Below are 27,604 nucleotides of genomic sequence, written 5' to 3'. Positions count from 1 at the left end.
CAGTGGAGTCACATCTGTGCGTTCGAGCTTGTGGCCGTAAAATTACACGGGGGACAAGACTGAATACATTTCGTAGGGGAAGCCCAGTTACGAGCTGGCAAGGAAGCGCGCTACAAAGTCGCAAATCGTGCTGAAACTTACCGGGCGTATGAAGCACGGAGTTTGCGTGGAATATTCCGGTGACCACTAGCATCGTGTAGAAAATCTGGAAGACCACAAAGCAAACACCAACTCAAAATCTTGGGCGTAAAAGGGCAAGAGGGAGGGAGCGGGGGTGGGGGATGCACGCAAAGCACTGTGGGCTTGCGCGTGCTCTTGCGCTTCGGCGGCGTGTTTATGTGCGGAAGTATGTGTCTATTTTGGTTGTCAAGTAGTTAAACAAGCAGTTGCGAGCAGCCCTGATACAACCACATGCGTTATGTGATGGTTACTACGCCAAGAATTAAACTACAGCATTGTCAAAACAGACGTAACAGCTGTCACCTGTATACGAATAGGATGATGCGTTTGGGGAGACAGCAGAGATTGATGAAGAATTTTACATCAAGATATTTAAATTATAGTAATGATTCCGCATAAACGATACCTAAAATGAACCAAAAGGGAGCTTGTGAAATGGATGTTCGGGCTCATAGACAGTAAAAGGAATAAATAGTTTAAAAAATAAAATAAAGATGGTACCTATTACCATGTCTCTATGTGTCTGTTTAATTGCGTGAAACTCGCTATAGCATTTCATTCCTTCATTCCGAGTTATACTAGTTTTCTCAGATTTATTGTTTAATACTTATTTCCACGTTCTACCGGCTGATTCTCGTCCTAACCCGCATAAGGCGTAAAGTGCCGTTGCACATGGGAATAACGGTAGTAACAAAAATCGTAGGACTGCCTGCAAAGCTTGCTGAGCCGTTGTCGGTTGGGTTCAGGAATTTTAACTTTCTGTCCTGATAGAAAACGGTTGTCCGTTTGCACCGAACGCATACAAACAGCTTTGCGGGAGAAAACGTGATTCTGCGCCCGTGTACAAATGACCGCGGTTCTTGGTTGGTGGCGTAAGTGTTGATTGACTTCGTTTGAGCGAAAGCATTTTATAGCACACTCTTTCCTTACTATCAAGCGATTATGCTGCTTTTCTTGAAACAATAATTTTTAAAAGATGACGGGATATTTTGAAACCCAAGCAAGGCACATCATTCTTGAGACGAGTAAAAAATTGTGGCCTGTGTCGGGCTTCATGGATCCATATCTTGCATGGCCGATCCGCGCCGGATCAATTTCGCTGTATTCATACTCTAATAATCCTGTTCTTGATAATAATGATATATCATAATTTCCCGCCTATCAAACCATCACATCGAGTTATAGGCTTATGCAGTGTGCATATATGAGCGCGTTATATTGAACCACAATTTCTCCGCGACGACAAATTTCAAGAAAAATATAATGCAGTCACGTGGGATGGTTGTGTCGAAGAAATAATTTATTACCATGTAAATCAACACAATGATTACAAAATTACGCTGGCGATGCTCAAGGGACTGATAATTAAATGAAACTCCAAACTTCTCTTTGATATCATTCACCATGCTCACGAGGTTAGATTCTCTTTTTAATGATTTTGTGTTTTTGAAGTATAGAACTCTATCCTTCAGTCACCTTGTCTCATTAACTCCTGGATCTTTTTTTTTTACCTATCGTTTCGCGTTCCCATAAAGGTCATTGTCGTGCCGTCTTTCTATTGTTTTTTTTTTTTTTTTAAACAAGCGAGTCCGACGCTACCTTTATGCCGCGCGCATAGTATTCGCACCCACTACAGAAATCAGAGCCGAACCCCTAAACCTTGACTCCTAACGCGTTTCGTAACGTCTGTTTCACTAATGAGCTAATGCAAATGAGCAGTGGGAACGCCTGTCAACTTGGAGACCTTAGAGGTCTTTTCTGAAGTTCAAAAAGAAAAAAAATACGATACCGGTTCTGCATTTCTAAACGTCTAACCATGTCTTTTGAGCTCTTGTAAAGAGCAGGGCACGATGAAGACAGAACTTTTTTTTTATTCTCACTACCCTTTCTTTATTATTGTTCATATTTGTTAGTCGTCAGAAGTTCTGAACACTTCAGTTAATTGCCTTCCCCGTAAAACTTGAAGTATGAGCGTTTCCTTCTTCATTAGCTTTGGAAGTTGAGAAGTTTGGCCGCTGAAAGGGCTGGATAATCATTAGCCATGAAAGCCACAAGAAAAAGAAAAGTGGTAAAGGAATAACAAAACACTATCAAAACAAATCGGTTGATCACGACAAAAAAATAGGGGGGGGGGGGGGGGGGGGGGGGCAGAGAGAAATGTGAGTAAAAGAACAACATAACCTTTAACATTTCAGAAGGATATAACAAAAAAAACACGCATAAATTACTGTTCTAGAGCCTTTGACTTCAAGAGTCACTGACATGCAACGAATGGCCTAAGAAAAAAAAACGACGTTCGAAAACGCTTTATGAGACGGTGCGGCAAAAATAAATATCTTTCGCGTATTTCCCAACAGCGGTTTGTTTAATGAGCAGCTCTCATTGCCTTCAGACGCGTGCAAGCGTGCAAACTTTAGTTGTACGGCATAGCCGCCTTGGGGTAAACTTTGAAACTTCTCGGCACGTGTCCGTTGAACCCTTTATGAGTCCCCCAAATCCCTCCTCCCACCATATCGACCTCGACACCCGTGTCACTTGTGCCTTTTGCTATCACCGCGCACTTACTTTTTACTTGTGTTCTCGCTTACGTCATCAAATATACTCGTTAATTTTTATCGACATTTTCAGCGACAATGAACAAGTGTAAAACTTCGAACATGAACTTCGAGCGAATAACACGAAGTACGTTATGAAATGTCATCTGAATAAGTTTTGTAGCACTTTTTTTCTAGAAGCAACTAAGCCTCGAAGGTTGTGCTGGTTCTCCTGTGGTACGCACAGGACACTGGACAATATACACCGAGGAATATGTGTCATTTCATTTTTGCATTGAGGATCCAGTTGATAAACCTCGCTCTATATATCTACACTCCTTAACTCACATCTTTTTTTATTTTTTCTTCAGTTCTAAATTTAAAAACCCACTACGCAGTCGTTATGGCACAACAAGAAAGCAAATATGTAACCTTCTACAACTCTGCGAGACATAATACACACATCACAAGCATTATCTTTACTTAAGCACGCTCCAACAAACAAAATATTAGTTAATCGTTTTTACCGACAGATTACGTGAAAGTATTCGACAGAAGCATTGCAAAAACACGGCCACCTTTAATGAACTCCCACTTGATGGACACACAAGGAGACCTTTACCTCCTCAGCTGTGAAATGAAAGCTAGCACAGCTGTCCTGGTCCTCTCTTTTCCTTCTCACCATCGGAATACTCTCGATGAGCGGCGCCGCATCGACAACAGCATCCAAACTTGGCAGCGCTGTCAACGCTTGCGCGAAGTTGTGCACATGAGCAGCCGCTTTCCGGCAAGCGGTCGTTAGCAAATCGCATTAGTATTTGCCGCAACGCCAAGCGGCCTTCTCCGCTGACACACACTCCCAAGGGCAGGAAATCTAGGAGGCGACATTTAGTTGTTCGCTAGGAGCATTTTTGTGCATAACTGGCTGCCCCAGCATGGTGGTGCCGTTGCCGCGGCAACGCACGAGGCCGCTGTCCCATCGCCACCGAATCTGGCACTTGTTTTTCTCGTTCCTTCGAGACGACGCGCACAAACAACCTCGCGACACGGGCTGTTGATGGCCAACTCCGGCTGCGAGCTTGTCGTGCTGCTAAGAGGCCGGCTAAGCTCCGCCTGCCTACATCCATGCACTACTGTAAAAGCTACACAGTGGGCATCATCTGATCGACACTTACATTCACAACGCAGCTCCTCACACGTGACCCTAATTCGTGATTCGAAGGTATCGAAAGTGTGACGGTTGATAAGTATACCTAAAGGAATACGATATTCTATCCTTCACGATCTTTTCGTTCGTACGCTCTTAGTTCGGCTTCCAACCGGATCTTTCCTTTTGGCAAGGCTGCACGGATGCCGTCGCAGGAGTTGAATTGGCGGTCGCTTTCGTCCGGAGTCAACGGCCGATCCGACGTCGGAGAGATAGCACTTTATGAACGGGCTTCGCGCTCGAACTGAACACTCGCACCGACAGATGTTTTCGGCCGTGTGAACCCGGGTGCGATAAACGTGACGCAGAGCTCTATCCGGTCGGATTTGGAGCGCCCATTCAGAATCGCCTTGCTTTATCTCTTTCCGATTCGAATCGACCGCGATGCATGGACAGGCTACAAGCGTTACAAGGACAGTCCCACATTGTAGCGTAAACCCTCTTGTTCGACGCGTTTATATCACTACTTCTCATTTCATAACGGTTGGGGTGTCAGAAACAGACGCTAAACTGCGTACGTCACGCGAGGGCATAGAAGAATAGAGTAGCTCGCCGGGGCCAACATTATTCCGGTAGGTAGCGTTGCCTGTTGTTACGACTTTACAAAAGTAACAAGGAAGGGAGCGGGGCTTTTACAGTCGTTTCTAGCAAACAATTGCCCCTTGCAGTTAAATTTCTGGCTTTCTTGCAATAACAGTATTATTGCAGAGGTGCACGCTTCGCAGGAGCGTTACATAAGCGATACATTGCGCAACGTCTCTCTTGTGCCTAGCCCACTTGTAAATCTGCAAAACGAAACAAGAACAGCCTTTATGCGCCATCTGATTTTCTTTACATTTTTTTCAACTATCTCAGAAATTAATCAAGAACGTCACGAAGCTGTAATTCCCGACCAGCTTCAGTGTATACGTGTATACTTCAGTATACACGTTGCTCGCTCGCACGGACATGAAACTGTTTTGGAAACACAGACGCACTCTAGTTTATCGATACTTTGAATTGAGGCTTCTAGGCTTTGGGAATATTAAGCCCCGTGTAGTGAAAATATTACTTTGTTTTCTCGTCTATTTCAAAACTCTGTACTTTAGCTCAGTTGTATTTGCGTGAAATTGTCTTTAGGTGTGGGGTTAAAGTTATAAACCGAGTTCATAAAGCTTGGTGCCCTCTCTCCCCCTACCTCTCCCTGTTTCTGTTTTGCGACTTCATCGTAAGTTATGAAATACACTTTGTTGCTTTATGCCAATATAAACAGCCCAATAAAACATAACGCATCGGCGGCAGGGTCATCGAACGTGTTGTACGTCACAGCAAACAGCTCTCTATCTTTTTTTTTTTTTGACGTTGTACTATTATGTTCTATTAGCTTTTCTTTTACTTTTTTTATTGATAGCATATACCGCTGACTTTGTCATTGTAAATTTTCTAATAACTTCAATCAAATTATTATTGCTCTCTTCGCTTTGTAGGGTTGCGCGCACTTGATACAGAGTAGACATCTGCGACTCTGGTTACATAATTTGAACGAATTCCTAATCTAATCTAATCAATTCATATGCGCCGGCTTAAGATACTTTCTCGCGTCTTTGACTATAAACAAAAAGCTAGTCGGACCTAAGGCATTGACCTTTAGAGTGATGAATTCTACCAATAACGTAGACTGTACGTAAGACATCCAAATAAAATTACATATATATGCTGACGCGAGTTAAGTTTCGTAAGCTCCTGAATTCATAATTTCATTTACATTGGAAGCTGCGCCTAGACAAATCCCTAACTGATGGCGCATGGCTGAAAGGCTTTCAATTTGCGGATTTGAGGACTGCAATCCTGTTCTCATTTTCTGCGTCTACGAAACACAGCCTGACTAAAAAAATATAAAAAATGACTTTGGGAAACAACAGGTCATTGTGCAAAGAGTTGTTATATAAACATTGCGACAACACATTGCACTGTGGTGGATGTGGAGGAAATTAAACTTGTTTAACTAAGTACACAGAAGTGTGCTCCAAGATAAATGAACAGACTGACGTCGGTATATGACGTTCACACAAAGAAGTCGCCGATTCAAAAACACCTAATATGATCAAGTGCCGTTTCGGCCTTGTGGGTAGACGTTACGAGGAAAGGTCGACAATCGTTTTGATATTTTTTTTTATTCTGAAAACACCTCAAACATGAGGCAGTACTGTCCCGGCAAGGTTACGTCGTGTCTATTGTCTCGTTAACGTAACAGTGCATCACACTTTATACTTTGCGACTGGCCAAATCAAGCACAATATGAACTTTGAATCACACGCTAATATAATCAAAGAACGTCAGACTTTAACATTATTGGGAAAGCAAAAACAGATTCTTGGCTCTTTGATGATGTGTTATCATTTAGAGAGTTCTGATTTCACACCTACACGATGCTACATTACTGTTATTACATTACTGTTGTCACAAGCTGCGACAGCAGTGAACTTGCTACAGTCCAAAGAGGAAAAGATTGCTATACCAAATTAATGAAGAAACTTCATTTCTATTTTAACGTTTATTATCCTACTGTAAGTGATGCGTTAAGCTTTAAATGGCTTGCAAGTGTCTTCCGACGATTCAGTTACTTATTTTTATTTATGCGGCCATCACCAGCCTAGCTCTAAACTCAACACTATTACCATTCTGGTGCCTATTTTAAGAAGCAGAGTGGGCAGTCACTCCTCAGTTTGCAATTTGCCACGGATAGACATCCAGCAGACGTCGCAGCGTACCGCAACAAATAGACGTTGCAATATACCGTGTGACGCATTATTTGTATACAAACATACCCGGAAGAACCAAACAACCTTTAGCACTTCCTCTTATTCTTATAGCGTTATCTGGAGCTCGGTTCACTTGTTATACGACAAAATTGGGACGGCGGGGCCATTACGGGTGCGGGAGGGCTACGACTCGAGCGGAGACGGTCGGCCTTTCTCCCGAAATCCCGTAAGGGGCCTCTTTGGGCTTCTCTAAAGCGTGTGGGGAGCGGGCGCGTCGTTATCTGATCGAAGCCAATGTGGTGGCCCAAGTGGCTCTATCGAGTGAGGAAGACGCCTTTGACGTCATCTCGCTTCTTGAACGTCGCTTCCGGCTTTTGCTGAAGATAGAGCGTCTCTCTCACTACTGCTGCTTCCCTGAAAAAAGTAGTGTGTCTTCAATCGCCTTTTGCTTCGTCTTCTTCGAGTGGATCCCTCAACGGTGCCCTTAAAGCTTTTCAGAGTGCAAACGCATGTCTACATTTACAGTCGTCAAATGGAACCCGCGAGTATAATAACCCGCGACCCAACATGTTCCTGCAAATCGAGCGGAACAGGCTGAGAACAGGAAGGTGCTTGCTTATACCGACCTACTTGTGGGGCAGACGACGCACGACACGAAAAAAAAAAAATTCGACTGTCAAAAAAAAAAAAAGAAAAAGAGAGAGAGAGAAAGAGAGATGATCCGTCTGCTGGTTTGTATTAAACGACGCTGCGGTTCGGTAATGTTGCCCCATGACTTCCTTACGAAGGTAAGTTGCGGAACTTATTCCTTCAAAGTAAAACCAGGCCAATATTTCTGCTACTTGTTTACCATGATACAATAACTGCCACCAATGTTTACCAATGCTTACCAGCGCACAATAACCGCCACCAATCTTGCACACAAGTGTGAGGCTATAGCAACAGAATGCTTTCCTGGAAGTTGCGTGGCAATATACTGGCTGTCTCACATAACTTGTGGCAGAATTTAAAAATATGTAAGTACCATGTAGCTGGACAGAACCAATGTAACGTTGTTTGCCGTGGCTTGGAGCAAGTCAGACATCTTTTGTATTTCGCCTAATTATATAAATAATTATTACTAATTATTCAACTTCATAAAATATTATATTCAGAGCAAAAGTGACAATGAAAAAATTATAGACCATCCTGAAAAATTCCCAATCCAGCTGTCTATAGCTCAATACATGCTACACAAAAGTTTTTTTCGAAGCCTGAAAGAATACCCAGAAATACAAAAAAAAACATTGCTTGTGTGTTTCGCCGGCTTTCTTTCTTTCTACGGGGAGCATATAGCAACAAATAAAAGCGACGAATAATTTCCATAAATAACGATTTCAGAGCATTCGTCGCAGAGTATTATCAGTCTCTTCAACAGAGAAGCGTGTTATTATTAGGTTAGGTTGACTAGGTTAGGTTAGTTTTCTATCAAACCCTAAAAACATCCTTCGCTATATAAACCGACCAAAGTTATTAAATTATTTTTGTACACTTTATTTGTTCGAGATATTCTGTGCACCTGCTATCCAGAGCGTTGCTTTCACCGTTCAGCTTATTTTACTATCGAATCGTGTTGTCCTACAGCTTTAGTCCACTTTTGTTCATTTTTCAGAGACCCAATATCTCATAATCGCATTTCGTCCAGCTGCTTCCAGCGTGTGGAAAGGAAACTCTCACAAGTGACGCGCACACTAAGCACAACGCCAAGCGACGCACTCGAAACACGGCTTCGTATAGAGTTCAGTGTAACATAGTATCGCTGCCTCCACTGTTCCGTTTCCGAAACCTGTTCCCGTTCATCGCACGTAGAGTACCGCACGTGAGCAGAACGGCGAATTGTTTCCGGGATAAGCTGCGTAATTTCGGCGTTCGCATGCGGGTGGCAGCTCACCCGCTGAAGAAAGGTGCAGTAACGTGTTCAGAAAATGAATTTTGACCCTTCTTTCTTAGTGTGAATTTTTTTTTTCGTCATCCGTAACTCCCTCACTCGGCTCTTTATGAGCACCACCAGGGATTGCTTGAGACGGCTCACTGACATTTACCAATCACCCGCCGAGTTTACTCAGTGTCTATGGCGTGGCGTTGCGGAGCACGAGGTCGGGGGTTCGATTCCTGGCCGCGGTGGCCACATTCAGGTGGGGATGGAATGCAAGAGCGCTCTCGTATCGCGCATTTGGGGCACGTTAAGGAACCTCAGGTGGTCAGAATTGATCCGGAGTCCCCCCACTATATTACGTGCCTCATAATCAGATCGTGTTCTCGGCACGTAAAAGCACAGAATTAATTTTATTTTATTTTTGCAGTTTCCAATCGGCGCCACTACAGAGTTTAGTACAATAATTATTCTATGAATCTGTATGCACTGGACTGCCATACGCACAAGCAAACATGTACGCGAATGAAATGGTGCCGTACACAGCATTGTACCAGTGCCAACATACGAATGTACTAGCTCTCGCAATACATTATAACTATGCAATTCAGCGCAATGGGCCAGCTCCCGACAGCATGACTGTACTACTTCCTTGGCCCTTGATTGCACATTCGGCTGCCACCTGGTGCACGTCGTTGCGAAGCAACTTTACGGTGTCGCTTATGGCTGGGCGTCGCTTTTACAAACACGTACTGTTATCGCATTGGTATGATGGGCAGTGTCTCATGCAGCCTTTGTGACTGCGACGAGACCATAGTACACATCCTTATGTAGTACCATGAAGCCCGTCAAGACGTTGTTTTGAACTACTGTAACACTCCTTGGACTACTAAATATATGAAGGAAAATGACCGCTCTTACCATTCCCACCCTTTTTAACAGTTACTAATGAGAGCAGAGAACCTTTCCGTTACTCTCTATAAAAAGTAACTAGAATTGAACGAATAACAAATATTAAGTGTTGTGGCGTTTCTTCCGCTAGCTTTGGCATAAGTACAACGTCCCATATTTCTTACAGCTTGACACTGTTTGTCCGCTTGTCAATTGTGTTCGTGTGTCTAGTAGGTGTGAATTTCTCGTTTACTTTCTTCTTCCTCATTGTTCTTGTCTGAATAGTGTACTTGAGATTTTAAAATAGCCTGCCTTCCCCACTTTTCTACGTTTAAACATTAACTAAATTTATCTTTGCTCAAACAATAATTAATGTTTGGAAGAAACATTAATAAAAGTGGTAGAAACACCACAACACTCAGTATTTGTTGTTCGTTCAATTCTAGTTACTTATTATAGAGAGGAACAGAAAGTGTTCTCTGCTATTGTTGATAATTGTTAAACAAATGGTGGGAAAGGAAAGAGCGGTAATTTTCCGTCATATGTTTAGTAGTCCAAGAAGTGTTCAAGTAGTTAAAGACAACGTATTGACAGGCTTTATGGTGTTTATTGAACGCACTCGGCTTAGCGTTCTGATTGTCAATGTATCACAAGACGCTACATTGTTTTAATTTATTGCTGTCGGGTTCCATCAAGAAACTAAAGTAAACACTGTCTTCCAGACGCGAGCATGTTCGTAAACACAAGCAGGAACAAAATAGTCATAAATAAAAAAAAGTCACTCTGAAACTCCCTCTGGGAGTTGTCTAAGTATGCGTAAGCACTTTGCCACTTACTCATCTCCACACAGCCCGGTGCCATTCTCAATGGTATGAAACTCGATACGAGCAGTATAAACGACAGCGCTGCGGCGACGCGAACTGGTGCGGACGGCGGCGCAAATTTTATTGATAACGCAACCAAGGTACTGCAGGTGGCGGCGCCAGGGGGCGCTGATGACGTTCCGACCATCATAAGCCGTTATCGCTCTTTAGCGCCTTGTCCACCCGTGTCGAACCATTACTAACCGTGATCAAAGGACTCCGGCGGCAGCACGGACCGATCAAGCGTACTCTGGCACGGCCGCGCGGACCGTATCTTGAAAGCGATCTGCGAAGCGGACAGAAAGTGCCGACTGCTGATAGCTCCGTGTTTTCGCCGCTTTGATCGCGTTTAAGCGATAGCAGCACGAAGGTAAAGTCGCTCGCTGTTGCGGGCTCCATCTTGAAAGCGATCGTCTTACGGGAAGACGGATGGACAGTATTCTCGTTGGGTAAGCATATAAACGAAAATTGAACTGATCTAACGTAAAGAAATGACGCTGAGCGGAAATAGAAACACTAGTTCGCGCGGGCCGCGCGATAGCGGAGGCGATGAGCGTCTAATTTGCTTGTTAATCAAGCACGAGCTGTTCTTTATGTATGACAACCTGACCGGCCTAACTCGGTTTGCCACGCTGCAGTCGATGAAAAATGAGTAGGCGCGTCTGTAGGATCTGAACATATTGTAAACATTGTTTTACAAGGGGAAACCGTCTTGCGTTATAAACGAAGTCACGAAGGCGCTATTGAATGGACCGAACAGCGTCTTTCTTTTTTCATGATGTAACCTTGAGAAGCTCGGCTTTTGGTAAAACCTTGCAGGAAACCTGCAAAGGACACCTCTACCACAGCGAGACAAACTGTTCCATCCCCTGCATACACCTATACGTTGGAGCCGCAGTCATAGGTCCCCGTTACCAACGAGATTTAAGACTATATTCACGCTGGTAGTGTGGACTGGTGAGCACAGATTGCGCGGCAGCGCAGTTTGGGGGAAATAGTCGGAACGTATAACACTTTTTTTTTTCGGAAGACTGTAGGCTTTGCTTCTCGTTTTATTATGTAATCACATTAAACAGCTGTTTTCTTTTCAATTGTCTTTTATGACATAGCGTGAGGGCGTAATTAACAAAAAAGAAACAGACCATTTAGTCGTTTGGAAATTGCCCCATCAGCTGCTTTTTTTTTTTTTTTTTTCGTCCTGTGGCAGCGGACTTGGATCCAGCGCCTGTAGGTTTCTATAAAGAAATATAACTGGCTGAACGCTAGCACATGACCTTCGCTTTAATAGCTTAACATTACTATCCCTAGAAACACGAATAAACCTTGCAAATTAAGAAATCTGCTGGAACTTGATAGCGGAGACGTTTAAAGAATGATCGCGTCAAGTGTTTTACTTCTTTTTTTCCTTGGGGCGATGCGCCTCACACCGAACATAATTTCGTAAGCTTGTAATTTTTTTCTGCGTAAGAGAGAAAATAATTCATTTATTTCTATTAGGGTGGATCATGTGCTAGTGAAGCCGATTGGCATTAATGATGCCATTATTTCTTCCTTTGGGGGCGTTCCGTAATTGCGTTTCAGAACCTTTTTTTATTATTATTACATTCTTGTACTCTTTTCTGGATTTTTTTTAGCCTACGTTCGCGAATTTAGCATGATTACTAATAGTGCAAGCTACTGTAGAAAGAGAGAGAGAGAGACAACAAAAAATGGGGGGCCGACAGGTTAACCAAAAAAGTCCCGTTTGCTGCCCTGCATGCAATGGAGAATAAGTATTTAAAGAGATAGGAAGGGAGAAAGATGAGTATCGAAACGGAAATCGGATTACAAAATTGAAGCGGCGCACGTCACGTTCACAGCAAATCGTGCAGGCCCGCGGACTGCAGAAAGCTAACTAGCGTAAATAATCAAGACTACGTTAGATGAAAAATCAGCATGTCGCATTTGGCGAAAATACACGCATAATGATCCGTTTTCTGCAGTTCTGCAACCACTTCATTGGTACTGTTGACAATATGTTAGCAAAGCAGGTGTACTACTATCTTTCGATATATTATTGTTTTAAAGCACGCTCGCTGTAGCAGAGGGGTGAGTTAATGTTAATCCTTCTGCTGCTTTATTCTAAAGGTTTTAAGGTTTGCTGGCACTTTCTTTCTTTTCTACTTCTTTTTTTTTTCTTTTTCTCTGGATTGAAATACCATGCTGTCGAACCAATGCTTCTACTCGACATGTTAACAAGGTGCACGATATGCTAAACTGTAAGGCGCTGAAATGTCATCCTTACTTTCACTCCGATAATGCGTAACAATGCCCTTTTCAAACGCAAATGGTTCATTGCGACCCACAACGAAGCTTGGCGGTTAGGCAGTATCCAGGCCTGTTAAAGGCAATGAATCCTGCGTCGAAACAATAATTTTTTTTTCAGGAAAAAGCTTCTACGGGTACCTTGCGAAATTATTGCGCCCTTTAATTAACGGCTCTTCGTAAGCGTGATTCCGCAGTAAGCTTTTTCGAAAGTAAGTGGGTGCGAATTCGCACTTGTTGAAAAAGGATTTGAAGTGAGTGAGACAATCATCTGGCATTTGTTCACGTTCACTTAAAATCTCTTCCGCATTTTGTCTCTCGGGCAGCAATTGCGGGACCAACGCCTAAGCAAAACCCATCGCTAGCTCGGAGAAGCACTTCTTGCACAACGGGCGAGTATTTGAGCGCGTGTGATCTGCACAAAGTGCAAACCTAAGGAGGCTTTCATAACATTTATTGTATATTCAGTCGCGAACAACATCTGGCAGTCTCGAAACCGCATTTCTAACCTAATGTTCGTCAACGAAGCCTTCTTTTACGCATACTCAAGAAGCCGCGTTAGTCTTGTGATTACGCTCCATGCAGCCTACGACACTAAAATACACCCTCTGCACCGCCAGTGTCAAAGCGCAAAGTAGGGGCTTCAGTTAAACAAGACTATAACACATTTCGACTGGTTATAAGTAGAAGGTGGCGGGATCGAATCCCGGCCGCGGCGGCCGCATTTCAATAGGGGCGAAATTCAGGAATGCCTGTGTACCATGCATTGGGTGCTCGTTAAAGAACGCCATGAGGTAAAAATTAATCATGAGTCTCTCACTATGGCGTGCCTCATAATCAGATCGTGGTTGTGGCACGCAAAACCCCAGAAATTATTATTATTATTATTATTATTATTATTATTATTATTATTATTATTATTATTATTATTATTATTATTATTATTATTATTATTATTATTATTATTATTATTATTATTATTATTATTATTATTATTATTATTATTATTATTATTATTATTATTATTATTATTATCTATCTTGCGGTCCTGATGGCATCCCTTCCGCAATCTTAAAAGCGTACAGCGGTATATTTGCCCCGGTATTGACATCTATATTTAATAGCTCTCTGAATACTTCCACCTTCCCTCACATGTGGAAAACTGCTCGTGTTTTTCCTGTATTTAAGTCTGGCTGTAAAACCGATGTCTCAAATTATCGCCCGATTTCTCTTCTCTGTGCCACGTCTAAGGTTTTTGAGCTTGCTCTTCACAACGTATTGTCTTGTACTGTGAAGAACACATTGATTCCGAATCAGCATGGATTCTTCACCGGCCGCTCTACTATCACAAATCTCGCAAGCTTCATGACACATATCTCCGCGCCGGTACTTCAAAGGGGGCAAGTAGACACCATATATTGCGACCTCAGTAAAGCTTTTGATGTGGTAAGCCACTCACTGCTTCTCATCAAGCTTACGCACTTTGGTGTTGACTCGTCAATTGTAAATCTATTGCGGAGTTATCTTATTGGTAGATCATGTTTTGTTAACGTCAACGGCCAAACGTCTTCATCGTACATGGTAACCAGCGGCGTTCCTCAAGGATCAGTGTTAGGACCACTCCTTTTTTTAATTTTTATTAATGACGTTCTTTCCGCCATTCGACATTCTTCATTCCTCCTATATGCTGATGACATAAGGATATTTAAGGCAATTCACACTGTTGATGACTGTCGCATCCTGCAGTCTGACCTGCTTTCTTTTTCTAAATGGTGCACAGATAATAACCTCACCTTGAATGCTGCTAAGACCAAAGTCATGACTTTCACCCGCAAAACAGCAAGCATCTCTTTTTCTTATTCAGTAGATTCTGTACCATTGTGTAAGGTCCGTGAGATCAATGATCTTGGTGTACTTTTTGATACAACCTTACACTTTTCAGCACACACAAAACGCGTTGCAATGCGGGGCATGCGCACTCTTGGCTCTGTTTGCAGACTGTCGAGAGAATTCAATTCTCCTACACCGTTCCGCAAGTTGTACACAACAATCTGTCTTCCTCAGCTCGAATACGCGTCGGTCGTCTGGAATGGCATTTCTAGATCCAACAGTGACATTATAGATCGGGTCCAGAAAAAGTTTCTAAGCATATATCATCACCGCTTTGCAAACACGGACTCTGGGCCCTGCTCTAGCACTGTTGGATTATTGCCATTGCCCTTACTTCGCTGCCGACGTAATCGTGCTGACCAGCTTTTCCTCTTCAAACTCCTTCACGGTATCCTCATGTGCCCCGAACTCCTCAGTTGTATCACATTTCGTATTCCGCGCAAAATCACCAGAGAACACAGACCTTTCCATGTTGCTGCCTGTCACCACCAACACTCAACCGTCCATAGAATACAGAGTCTTTATAACGCCCACTTTCATGACCTTGATATTTTTCACAACTCTGTCTTTGTTCTGCTCTCAGCTTTCTGTTGTTGTGTCTTAGTTTCACCATATTGTTCAACTTCCCTTCTCCATTTTATTATATATGCATTTTGCGCCTTCGGTTACATGTATGTACACTTTTCTTTTCAAGATTGATATTTTTTATTCATTGTTTTTTTTTTTCACTGATACTCCCCTGCTGTATTTCTTTTTCGATGTATACGTGCGCCAGCATCCAGACCTCACGATTGTTCCTGGGCACGATAAATAAATAATTGATTGATTGATTGATTGATTATTATTATTATTATTATTATTATTATTATTATTATTATTATTATTATTATTATTATTATTATTATTATTATTATTATTATTATTATTATTATTATTAACTGTTAATCTTGTACAATCTGAGAAGGAATGAAAACCCAAATGGGTATTTCATTAATTAAATACAAGTCAAAATAGCATGGCTGAATTCGTTTTTCTCTCTTTCTATTTCTCATTTTTTTAGGAACGAAAGGGGAGCGGGGGAGGAAAGAGCAATATTAAAAATTTAAGGCTCAAGTAGCATTCAGGACAAACATAACTTTAGAATTTCTAAGGCTCTTACTATTTATTCTATTAACAAAAAATAGGAATTTTATATTAGCGCTTACAACAACATTTAAATCTAAAGATCAGTCCACTACTATGTTATCGAGCAGAAACGGCAAAGCTGCCGTCAGTCTTCTGACATTCCTTCCCTGCTATGCTTTTGTTGCCTCTTCCTGATTCTCTTCAATAGGCTACGGTTCAGGTGTCAGATTTATTCATTCATTCATTCATTCATTCATTCATTCATTCATTCATTCATTCATTCATTCATTCATTCATTCATTCATTCATTGGTTGATTCATTCAGTCATTGATCAATCTTTAATGAAATTGGCAATGTGGAAACTATTGCGTTGCATCCTTCTTCACAAACGATAAGTTTTTCAATTGTTAGAGGATCATAACATGAGGTGATATGGGAGCATTCTTGCATTAAAGCACTTAACAAAAACGGGAATGAACAGTCAATATGAAAAAAAAAAAAGCGCGGCACGAAACGTCACGTCAGTGCCACCGGCAGGACCTTTTACTTCCCATTTCTTTTGTATTAAGCAACCGTTTGAGACTACTGTGAGAAATTATTCTGGAGAAAGCACCATGAAACTCGTGGGATAAACAAACATCACTCATGTTTATTTTAATTTGTAATGTTTCTTTCAATTTCATTTTTTTTAGTATTTCTCCCCCGCTCTTTTTCCCTTTTTTTTTTTTTTTGTTTGAACAACCATGCACCTCGGGCAATCACCGTAACAAAATGCGACGTGTCGGTAGCATGGCTTAAGAATCTAGGCTGGCGTGTGTCGCCACCCATCGTCTTGTAATATTACTTCGCTTTAGGGCGGAAAAAACATTTATTCTAGGCACAACTGATCGATTTTCTGTTCCAGAACTACAATTTACCCGTTTGCAATGAGGCAATATTTTTTTTTCGCACGTTTTTTTACCGCCATACGCATTTTTATCAGTTTCTTAGGAGCCACACTTATTTATACAATCGAAGTAATACATTATAAGCTACTGTGATGGTCTGAAACGTGCACATGCTCAAACTTTCTTCTCTTAATTATTACTCTTTTAAAATCTTGCGTGGGAAGCTCTCCCGTCATACATAATGGAAGACGCCATATAATGGCACTGCTGAAAGCTGTGTTGTTTGGCAGCAGCTCCCTAGTTTCCCAACGCACTCTCTAACAGCACTCGCACCGTATTCCGCTGCAACCGCATTAACAAGCGCGTGATTTCATCATATTTGCAAGGCAGCGAAGTAGTAAAATGTACATTCCCACTGCGCAGCTCTTGCAATTACTGTCTGGAGAATTCCATGCGAATCGTGTCGCAGTTACATTTAGTAATCGTGCAAGAACTGAGGACGTCGACCGCGCATTCATACATTCTTCAGCAGCTTTGAAGAAAACGGTTATTTAGCTGGGAGCACGAAGGGTGCGATGGGGCATGTGGCAGATGGCGGAGAGAGGCAGTAATGGCGGCTGGTAAGCGTGGGAACTATAGAGGTTCTTCATCTAAAGAAAATGTTATAACACGAACGTCGTATAGACGGCGCTCCTAATGCACGCAACACGATTAACACATTTGTAAGTTCTTTAGAATAGTGACAAAATTTGGGTGATACAAATACCGCGAGGCACGCACAGTCAGTTTCCATGACAATGAATGCAAGCCGGCACGAATGGCGCTGTTCTCGGTCGTCATTCTGATTCTAATAGAAAGAGAGGGAGAGAGAAATGTATGGGGAGGGGGCGAATGAAAGGCATGGAGGTTAACCACACTTTGTCCAGTTTGCTACCCCACACGTGAGGAGGGGAAGAAGGAATGAGAGAGGGAAGAAATGAGATGTTATCGATCACACGCACTATAGCTTGGCTGAAGCCTAGTGCTCAAGTCCGTCTCCTGTGGATATTGTGAAAGATCTCGCGCCGCTTTCTGGGCTCATGAGCTGTTGGGCCAGGCTCTCAGGACCTCAGCTCGACTTATCTGCGACCACCTGTGATTCCACGTTTAATGCTGCCATGTGTGTGCGCGCGCATCTTTTGATCGTCCTTTCCTACTCCCTTTCTTTTTTTTTCTTTCCTTATCTGTGCACTTCTCCCTTCCCCAGTGCAGGGTAGCAAACCAGATGCTACTTGGTTAACCTCCCTGTCTTTCCTTTTCTTTCTCTCTTTCTTCTATATAGTATAAAGGCGCTGATGGACTAAAGAGAGGGCTTCTGTGAGGGAAGAAATGTATGCGGGTTCTGAATCGGTTACTTGATTATTAAGCTGGGGTATGAATAAGTCTGTGTGGGTCATCGTGTCCTCAGTTCATCATTCGCTTTCCAAGAAGGAGTTGCTTGCTCATATCCGTGCAATGAAATATTACAAGAATAAAACGCGCATTAGCTGTCTATTCTGGCTATGATCAAATGGTAAAATTTAGAGGCAGTTAGAAGAAAACAGCAACGTTCCCTTTCTACTCCAATGCGGGCGTCTTCTACGAGTAAAAACGCTTGTGTAATAGATTTAGGCGACGTTAAGAAACCGCAAGTGGTTATATGTAGTACAGCCCCCACCACTGCATCTCTGATAGCTCGCGAGTTAGCTCCGTCCGTCCACTGCATCTCTGATAGCTCCGTCCCGTCCGTCCCGTCCGGTCGGTCGGTCGGTCGGTCGGTCGGTCGTCGGTCGGTCGGTCGGTCGGTCGGTCGGTCGGTCGGTCGGTCGGTCGGTCGGTCGGTCGGTCGGTCGGTCGGTCTGTCGGTCTGTCGGTCTGTCGGTCTGTCTGTCTGTCTGTCTGTCTGTGTGTTTGTGTGTTTGTTTGTTTGTTTGTTTGTTTGTTTGTTTGTTTGTTTGTTTGTAAAACCATTCTTGAGCCGTGTTTTGTTGTCAATAAAACCATTGCCGAGCGTTACTTTGTTTCAGCAGCACAAAGCAACGTCAAGGCGTGCCGTTTCGTCAAGGCGTACCCTACTTCAACGCAGATCCTTCGCATGCTTGCATTCTTTACCCCTACATAACTGATTCAAATTTATGCCGGCGGCGACTTCGATTCATTTGCATTTATCCGGCAGGAAGTTGTCATCACAGCTGTCGCCAGCCGAGGTTCCTTCTCGCCTCAGACAAAAACAACCACGTCGCTATTATAGATTCCAGACTCGCACATTAAGAAGCAGTTCTTGTAGCAATTCGCTTCACTGAAGCTTAGTGCGCTTGTGAGCTCGAATAATTCTCCGTGCCCTATTTAAACGTTATTCGCAATCTTTTGAGAAATAAGCAAAAAAAAAGCATAAACAGAGAGAAACCGACTCGCGCCGTTTCCTACAGCACTCTGGTTTCGACTATAGACAAGCATCCTTAAGCAGCCCGCTGCAGTACAACACAAAAGAAACCCTCGTTGAGTTTCCATTCCAGTTAGAGTCACTGAGGAGCTTTGGGTCTGTTTACCCGAAACAACTCAAACCACGGAGGACGCTACGTTAGGTGGAGACTTGGGAGTCGAAGCTTGTGTCTGTATAACAAAGACCGGTAAGGGAAGCAAGGAAATGTTTTCGGCTTTGGACCAACGCAGTTGCTATTCTTGTTTGTCATAGACAACAAGGAGGTGAGTGGCACGGAGGTTAGCAATACGAGCGTCATGTTTACCGCCCTACACAGGAAGTAAGAGAAAGGGGAATAGAAAAAGGAAAAGAGGGAGAGAGAGCGAGCACTAGCTCCCACGCAGTAGGACGCACAGCAGGACTGCAATCGGTCACTCAGGTCGGTACACTTTAAGAACGGCACAAGCTCACGAATAGCTTTCTGCGCCGACGACGGATGTGGCCACGGTACGAGTATCTTTGACTCAGAAAACGGTCTCGAATCTAGCCGGTTTAAAACTGTCCGCATAGAGAGTCGTTAGACGTCGATCATACCGAGGACGGGTACACAACTGGTGCTCAGTGCTTTCTTCACATCTGCAAGTGTCGCACGTCGGGCTATCGGCCATTCCATTACTGTATGAGTAAGCACTCGTAAAAGCCACCTGATGTTTCAGCAATCCTTTAATGATGGCTCTAATCCATTTCCAATCTGCCTCATGATTGGCAGATCGGAAAGGTGGTTCCGGCGCAAAATTCAGTTAACAAAGATTCGCCTCTGTACTATGCGCCGCAACTTCTATTCAGTACATGCCTCGTTAAAACTACGGTTGTACAAGTCACTAATACGTACCGAAGTCGAATTTGCCGCAGCGTTACTTAGCCATAGCACCGACAACAGTATCAGGGCTCTAGAATATGTGCAATTTGATTCCGTTGACTTCATTATACGTATATACAATACTGTAACCACCACGCAAGCATATGCGCTGTAACAACCTCACTGCAGCTTTCCTCTATTGCTTCACGTCAAAAATATTTCCACCCGCGCCTATTACACGAAATCTGCGACCACTTTCATTCACCCCGCGAATGTCTCATCATTACACTTTCATACGTGACGACTAGAATTGAACATATAGGAAAAGTTGGGGTTGCGCAAGGCCTAACGAAATTTTGCAGTGAATATGCTACGCCAGCACATTCTTGGCTCAAAACAACCATTAGTTGATTTGTTTTGCTCTAGCTAACATTGTATAGCAAGATATTGAGTCAAATGTAACAATTCCCCTCCATAATGCCTTCGGCCATGAGGGTTTTGCTAAGAAGTACACATAAAAGTACATAACCGCGCAAACCTGCATGCATTGAACGTTTGCTACCACTGACGCCATTGACGGTGATATTGGGGACGACTCCGAACACAGCAAAGCGAGTCAGCAGTCTATGACAGCTAACACTGCAATATCAGTTTCAATTTTTGCATCTGCGTTCGAGTCTAAATTTACCAATACACTAACGTATTTGTACACGCACTGCAAGGCTACGTCAGTTTAAGCGCCTGAGAAAACGCTGCAGATAGTGAGACTTCATTTCATTTAGCCAACCGAGAGAATTCCCAGCTTTATTAAGGGAACGGAGCACACGCTCGTGAATACAACACGTGGCGCCTGACGTCATATACGGTGATTCCCCCCTCTGTACATAGCGGTCAAAGCGAGGCACTCGAGAAACGCACAGCGCAAATCAATACAAGGTTAATAATAAAGAAATTCGATATATTGAAATACGTATGACCCACACCGTGGGGGCGCAGTGGCTGAGGTGCTTCGGTTGAGCACAAGGTCACCGGTTTCGATGCCACGAATCTATCTATCTATCTATCTATCTATCTATCTATCTATCTATCTATCTATCTATCTATCTATCTATCTATCTATCTATCTATCTATCTATCTATCTATCTATCTATCTATCTATCTATCTATCTATCTATCTATCTATCTATCTATCTATCCATCTATCTATCTATCTATCAGAAACACGTAGGGAAATTCAAGATCAGGGCATTCAAGATTGCTACTTCAAGAAGCATACAGGTACTAAACATATGCGTACAATATGCGGCAATGTGTGGCGCTATAAACGAAAGACGCCGATTGGAGCAATCTTAAACTTGCAGGAAGTAAAAATTCGTGCAATTTGTTAAGATCCGGACATAAACACTGCCTTCCATTGTGACAACTGCACTCTCTTTGAGTGTGAGTGAATACCAGCATAAGGTAGTTTTTTAGCAATGCGAACCTTGTAAACCTAGCGTTCGGCGTATTACGCTTAAACCGCGTATTCATCTAAAGTGTTAAATCAGCATAAAATAAGTGAATTTATTTACACTCTGCCTATACAAGACACAGATTATTAGTCATATTGATTAGAGATTTACGCTTAACAGTCCGCAACAATAAGCAACATTGTGACTAATAACGACACTCACAATATTTCCTCGCTATTTAGAGCTAAAATTAGCTCCTAGCTTCTTTCCCTTACATCAACTGGATCTATAATAACTGGCACGGCCTGCCTTATTGCTTTCCCTCGGAAATAATACAGGCTTTCGCACACACTGAAGTCTATGTTGCAATTCCAAAAAAGAAAGAAGGCATACCGTATACTGAGCTTTCATTTCACAGTTCAGGAAAAGCAACGCAGAACTACGAGATTTTTCATACGCACAACGTTTTGCAGCAGTAGAGCGTAATGCTTGATTACAAGCAAAATTTCTTATATATCTGACATAAACTCACGCCTTGCAACTCCTGCAGTACCGCATCGCCCCGCCATATCTCAATGCTAAATCTATAGAACGAGGGAATACAACACAAATGTGGGCCAAAGACATTCTCTCATTCAGCTGAAGACGACACCGAGCTCCGTTTGTTTCATCTGAACAAACAGTATGCGCAAGTTTGCATATTCGAAACAGCCAGCTAGGCGACTTTGCATGCGGTCGTAACTTCTACAAGCATTGCCGTGAAACTGCACCCTAAGTTAAATATAAATTGTGGGGTTTTACGTGTCAAAACTGCGATCTGGTTATGAGGCAAACCGTATAGCGAGGGACTCGGTATTAATTTTGACCAAACCCAACGCACGGTACGCGAGGGTTCTTGTATTCCGCCCCCATGGGAGTGCGGCCGCCGTGGCTGGGATCGAACCCATAACCTTGAAATCAACCACGCAACGTCGTAGCATCTGAGCTACTTCAACGGGTAAGAACTAACACCTGTTAGCTTTCTTTTGCAGCGCTCGTGTACCTTTTGACCCTTCTGTCACAGTTACGATTAGCACCGTAGAAGCTCTACGCTGCGCCTGCAGAACGCATGCACGTGTAAACGACTTCTCGACTCACCAAAGTGTAGACTCCACACACGAAGCTTCCCTTGCGCACGGAGAAAAAGCAACAGCACGATCGCAGGATAGCCATGTTGGAAAAGGACGGCAGGCGTATTACGTCTTCGAGATGCTCCGGGGGGCAGGCGACGCGATTGGTGGCGGTGAAGACAGGTACGCTCTCCGGGAGCAGCCCGATGCTACCTCTTCGGCGCCTTCCGAGCGACTCACCCGAACCGACGCTGAACGCCCAACTCATATCGGCCGCCGGGCGCGGACGCGGCGCTCAAACACCCGACGTCGCGGCGATCGCGCGCGCCTCCTCCCCTTTGCGTGCTTCCTTTCCCTTCTAGCTCTCCCATTTCGCCACAAGTTGCGGCGCGCTCCTTTCTTTCTTGTGCTTCCCCAAAACTTAAACTGATGCTGTGCTTGCGTTGTAGTGCACGTTAAAGAATCCCAGATGGTCGAAATTAATCCGGAGCCCTCCACTACGGCGTGCCTCATAAACAGAACTGGTGTTGGCACGTAAAACCCCTGAAACAAGAAGAAGAAAGCGATATTGTATATCCTGTCACTGACATTCAGACTGTTGTGTCTTTTGAGCAAAAGCGATATTGTATATCCTGTCACTGACACTCAGACTGTTTGTGTCTTTTGAGCACTTTTCGTGTAGTTGTGGATGTCTTGAGACTTCAATGTTGATATTGTTTTCGCTTTATACACTGTAAAATAATTTACACCCTTCAAAGTGAATAAGGGTATAGTTTAATTTGCAATGTTGGAACCGGCAAACTTCGCTTGGCGATGACCTTGGTAACTTATGCTGGATGCTTTGTGCATGTGTGTGTGTGTGTGTGTGTGTGTGCGTGTGTGTGTGTGCGTGTGCGTGTGCGTGTGTGCGTGCGTGTGCGTGCGTGCGTGCGTGCGGTGTGCGTTGCGTGCGTGCGTGCGTGCGTGCGTGCGTGCGTGCGTGCGTGCGTGCGTGCGTGTGTGTGTGTGTGTGTGTGTGTGTGTGTGGTGTGTGTGTGTGTGTGTGTGTGGTGTGTGTGTGTGTGTGTGTGTGGTGTGTGTGTGTGTGTGTGTGTGTGTGTGTGTGTGTGTGTGTGTGTGTGTGTGTGTGGTGTGTGTGTGTGTGTGGGTGTGTGTGTGTGTGTGTGTGTGTGTGTGTGTGTGTGTGTGTGTGTGTGTGTGTGTGTGTGTGTGTCGACTTGACAAGAATCGACTTGAAACCCGATTTCTATGTTCCAGAGCTGCGTTCGTGTCTGAAGCGGATAGGAGGACGTACTCAAACTACAGAATCAAACAAAACAGCTCCTTTGCTTCGCCGATGCCACCGCTCGGCGGGCTTCCGACGAGCTGTCTCTCGGACGATCGAAAGCTCGCCCGTCTTCCCCTTCCCGTCCGCCTAGATTTTGAGGCGTAGACTTCGGCGCCGTGGAACGGAGACACTTCGGATCCACGTCCGCGAACGTATTGTTCTTCTTGACGAGCCCCGGAAATTAAAAGCCGCCCCTAAAGTGTTCTCCTCAATTGCGCCTTGGTTTGGCAAATGCTCTAAACGGACCCGCCTTCCACTTCTGTCTCTTTCAATCTGTTTCAGAGTTACGACCGTTTGGGATGGAATTTAACAGTCGAGACGTATAGTGACTGTTTTGCTCGTTTCCGTGGCATTACGACACGCTCTTCGAAAAGTGTTTCTCCTTTTAGATTTCTCGGCGTGCACACTTAAAATAACCTAAGAAGAAAAAGAAAAGTTCGTTCTTGTTATAAAGTTTGTTTGTTTGTTTGCTTTGTTTTTGTCGTAAGAAAGAACATAAAGGCGTCGCTTTGTGTAACATAAATGTTTGGCCAGCCACGGATTAAAAAAAAACTGGGATGGCCGATATTCTAGTTGACATTAAGCGGGAAAAATGGAGCTGGGCAGGCCATGTAATGCGTAGGATGGATAACCGGTGGACTATTAGAGTTACAGAATGGATACCAAGAGAAGGGAAGCGCAGTCGAGGACGGCAGAAAACTAGGTGGGGTGATGAAGTTAGGAAATTTGCAGGGGCAAGTTGGAATCGGCTAGCGCAAGACAGGGGTAATTGGAGATCACAGGGAGAGGCCTTCGTCCTGCAGTGGACATACAAACATAAATTAAATTAAATTAATTATGGGGTTTTACGTGCCAAACGCACCATCTGATTATGAGGCACGCCGTAGTGGTGGACTCCGGATTAACTTGGACCACTTGGAGTTCTTTAACGTGCACCTAAATCTAAGTACACGGGTGTTGTCTGCATTTCGCCCCCATCGAAATGCGGCTGCCATGGCCGGGATTCGATCACGCGACCTCGTGCTCAGCAGCCCAACACCATAACCACTGAGCAACCACGGCGGTTTCATACAGACATATATAGCGCCCGGAAATGGCGTGAAGTACCTTAACAATGCTAACGCAATAAAAGAAAATTGAATTCCACTGACATTAAACAGGCGCTGACTATGTGAAGTTTGATGACCAAATTGTGTCTCAAGAGTCGCCAAAGACCGAATATTCGGTCCAAGCACATCGAATAATCAAGCCACAAGGCAGCACTGCTCTGCACTCTTATAAATTGAAGAAACGCGTTCGGTCTTGTAATGTTCAAGAATACGGGGATCACAACTACAGTTGTCGCTGCGCTCGCTTGCATTTCAAGCTGTGGTAAAAGGCACTTTTCCTGCAAAAAGTATATATAGAAGAAAAGATGACAATTCCAGAGACAGCTGAATGCGTGCATCATGAAGTACCTACACACGCAGTTTTGCGGTATGTAGACTTCCTAAGTGTTATGCACTAAATACCCACTCACGCATAAGATAAATCTTATTTAACTTCGATTTCGGTTCTGTTAACATGCACAAGAAATCAAATGATCATATGCAAAAGTACAGTGCGCTTCTATGGTCGATCATGCTACAGGTTAAGGTAATCTGTGGAATTACAGGAAAAAATATATCTTCTGTGCAAGAAAAAATAATTCCTGTAGTCTGAAGCAATCAAACACAACCGACGCAACACATAAAAAGAAGAGGCTTAAATGCCGCACACAACTAAACTATATACAAAATGACATTGCCCCATCGAGCAAAGTGGAAATGCACGCATCAAGGCACCAACTAAAGCACACATAAAGCTCACACAAGCTCAGACAACCTCGTCAAACAACACTTTCTCGTTCCTTTGCTCATTCGGTTTCTTTTATTAACTACATTCGATCGATGAACAAGTTGGCTCATTGCGTTGCTAAAAACAACTCGACGACGGCGTGTTTGCATCCGGTGCAGAGAAAAGCCCTTCCAGACAACCACGTCGGTCGCTCTTAATCCACCCGCAGTGCAAGACGTCACGAACCCTTTTAGCAGATTCGGGACACTTGCAATGCCTTGATCTCCCCGTCACGCACTCCGCAGTCGTTGCTATACATTAAGACGCTGACAAGAGTGTCTACGCCGCGGTTAGCGTGACTTGCGTGCTGATGTTTAAGAGATCCCGTGCCATTCCGGCCGCATACACTTGTGAAAGTATGCTCATATTAGGTATAAATACTGTCGTGCAAGGAAAGATATGAACACGACTGGGAGTGTCGTATGAGAAAAGTGGCGAGTTAGAAATACAAAAAAAAAAAATGCGGTCGTCGCCTGGCGATAAGCCCTATGAAAGTGGCATACCTTTGACCTTGGTATGTACACGTAACCTCCGTTATATGAGTATGAGAACTTGTTGCTGGTGGTCGTTTCCGCACGCACACAGCGCATAGACGTATCCGTTTCGCCGGGACTCTGTTCACTGTCGCTCACAGAGTTAACAACTGGCTCGAGCAACTTCAGTCTACTGTTCACGGATAGGGCAAGCACCAAATACAGCCTATTTTTGCGCATAGGATGGCTCAACTATAGGGGTGTGCGAGTGTTCGAAACTTTCGAATAACGAATCGAATAGCGTCCTATTCGATTTGGTCTTCGATTCGAATAGTTAGTATTGATAAAGGCTATTTTTTTCGAAATCTTTTCGAATACTTGAAACCGTCAACTGCACCCAATTAAACATAAAACTGTAGCAAAAGTACGGTAAATATTCACCCCCACTAGCATAGTATAGAAATAAAACATGAGAACTTGCGTAATGGAGCAGGCTACGTCACTTAGGTAGCCATACTTTGCAGGCTGTACTCACTTAAGTGTCCTCTGCATTCGAAGAAACTATTTGTTTGCTCCTAATTCTCCTTTGTGTTTTTAATAAACAACACTTCGTAACATACTACTAATGACAGAAACTTGCTAACTTTAACAATACAAGGATGCGAACATTGTGATAGCAACCTGTTTATCATTCGAAAACTATTGGGCAATTCTTCGATATTCGATTCACTTCTGGCACTATCCGATTCGTATTCGATTCGGTGTCAAAAATCACTATTCGCACACCCCTATCGAAATATATATACAAAAGGTTGCCGAACGCTCTTGCACTCAGTGCAAGATGACATCACATATTAGAACGCTCTTCACCGGTGAGGCGCGGAACATATAAGCCGACAAGGAGGTTGGGGCAATTTACCAAAATTTGCAGAACACTTGGGCAGGATTGGGAGCACTTTATTTCTACCCGCTGTCGCTATAAATGGCTCCAGCAACTGAAAGGTAAGTCTCGATTGTAGAAAGAAATGGGGAAAAATATTGATAACCACAGGGGAGTATCCGGAGTCCTACCCTACAAGCGGTACATCCCACTGAGAGTAGAGCTTGTCTATGTCTAGTCACTTGCGTGCGTGCGTACGGGCACATGCGTGTGCGTGTGCGTGCGTGCGTGCGTGCGTGCGTGCGTGCGTGCGTGCGTGTGTGTGTGCTGTGCGTGTGTGTGTGTGTGTGTGTGTGTGTGTGTGCGTGTGTGGTGTGTGGTGTGTGTGTGTGGTGTGTGGTGTGTGTGTGTGTGTGTGTGTGTGTGTGTGTGTGTGTGTGTGTGTGTGTGTGTGTGTGTGTGTGTGTGTGTGTGTGTGTGTGTGTGTGTGTGTGTGTGTGTGTGTAACTGCCACATAACAAAATCATGGTTTTCGCACGTAAAACCCAAGAATCGAATTTCAATTAGTCTTTGCGCGGACCTACTTTGTCACACTTACATGCATTACACGCTAGATATATTTCAGCGTGCGACGCATATAAAGATATCCGTACT

At 43.7% G+C, this 27,604-nt stretch overlaps 1 protein-coding gene across 1 annotated transcript in view; it reads right to left on the bottom strand.

Annotated features, from left to right (window-relative positions):
* The window catches only part of LOC119449722 (uncharacterized), a 39,176-nt gene extending 16,567 nt beyond the window's left edge, over nucleotides 1-22,609 (bottom strand). Inside the window, exons 1-2 of the mRNA XM_037712960.2 lie at nucleotides 22,424-22,609; nucleotides 142-205 (exon numbers count right to left, since the gene is read on the bottom strand). Of these exons, the coding sequence (XP_037568888.1) occupies nucleotides 142-205; nucleotides 22,424-22,498 (139 nt within the window). The 5' untranslated portion in view covers nucleotides 22,499-22,609. The remainder of the gene's footprint in view (nucleotides 1-141; nucleotides 206-22,423) is intronic.
* Between the last annotated feature and the right edge of the window lie 4,995 nt (nucleotides 22,610-27,604).

This window comes from Dermacentor silvarum, chromosome 4, assembly GCF_013339745.2.
Source record: "Dermacentor silvarum isolate Dsil-2018 chromosome 4, BIME_Dsil_1.4, whole genome shotgun sequence".
In the NCBI taxonomy this organism is placed as follows: Eukaryota; Metazoa; Arthropoda; class Arachnida; order Ixodida; family Ixodidae; genus Dermacentor; species Dermacentor silvarum.
The sequence above is the reverse complement of the archived record's forward strand: the minus strand, read 5'-3'. Positions and strand labels throughout refer to the sequence as shown.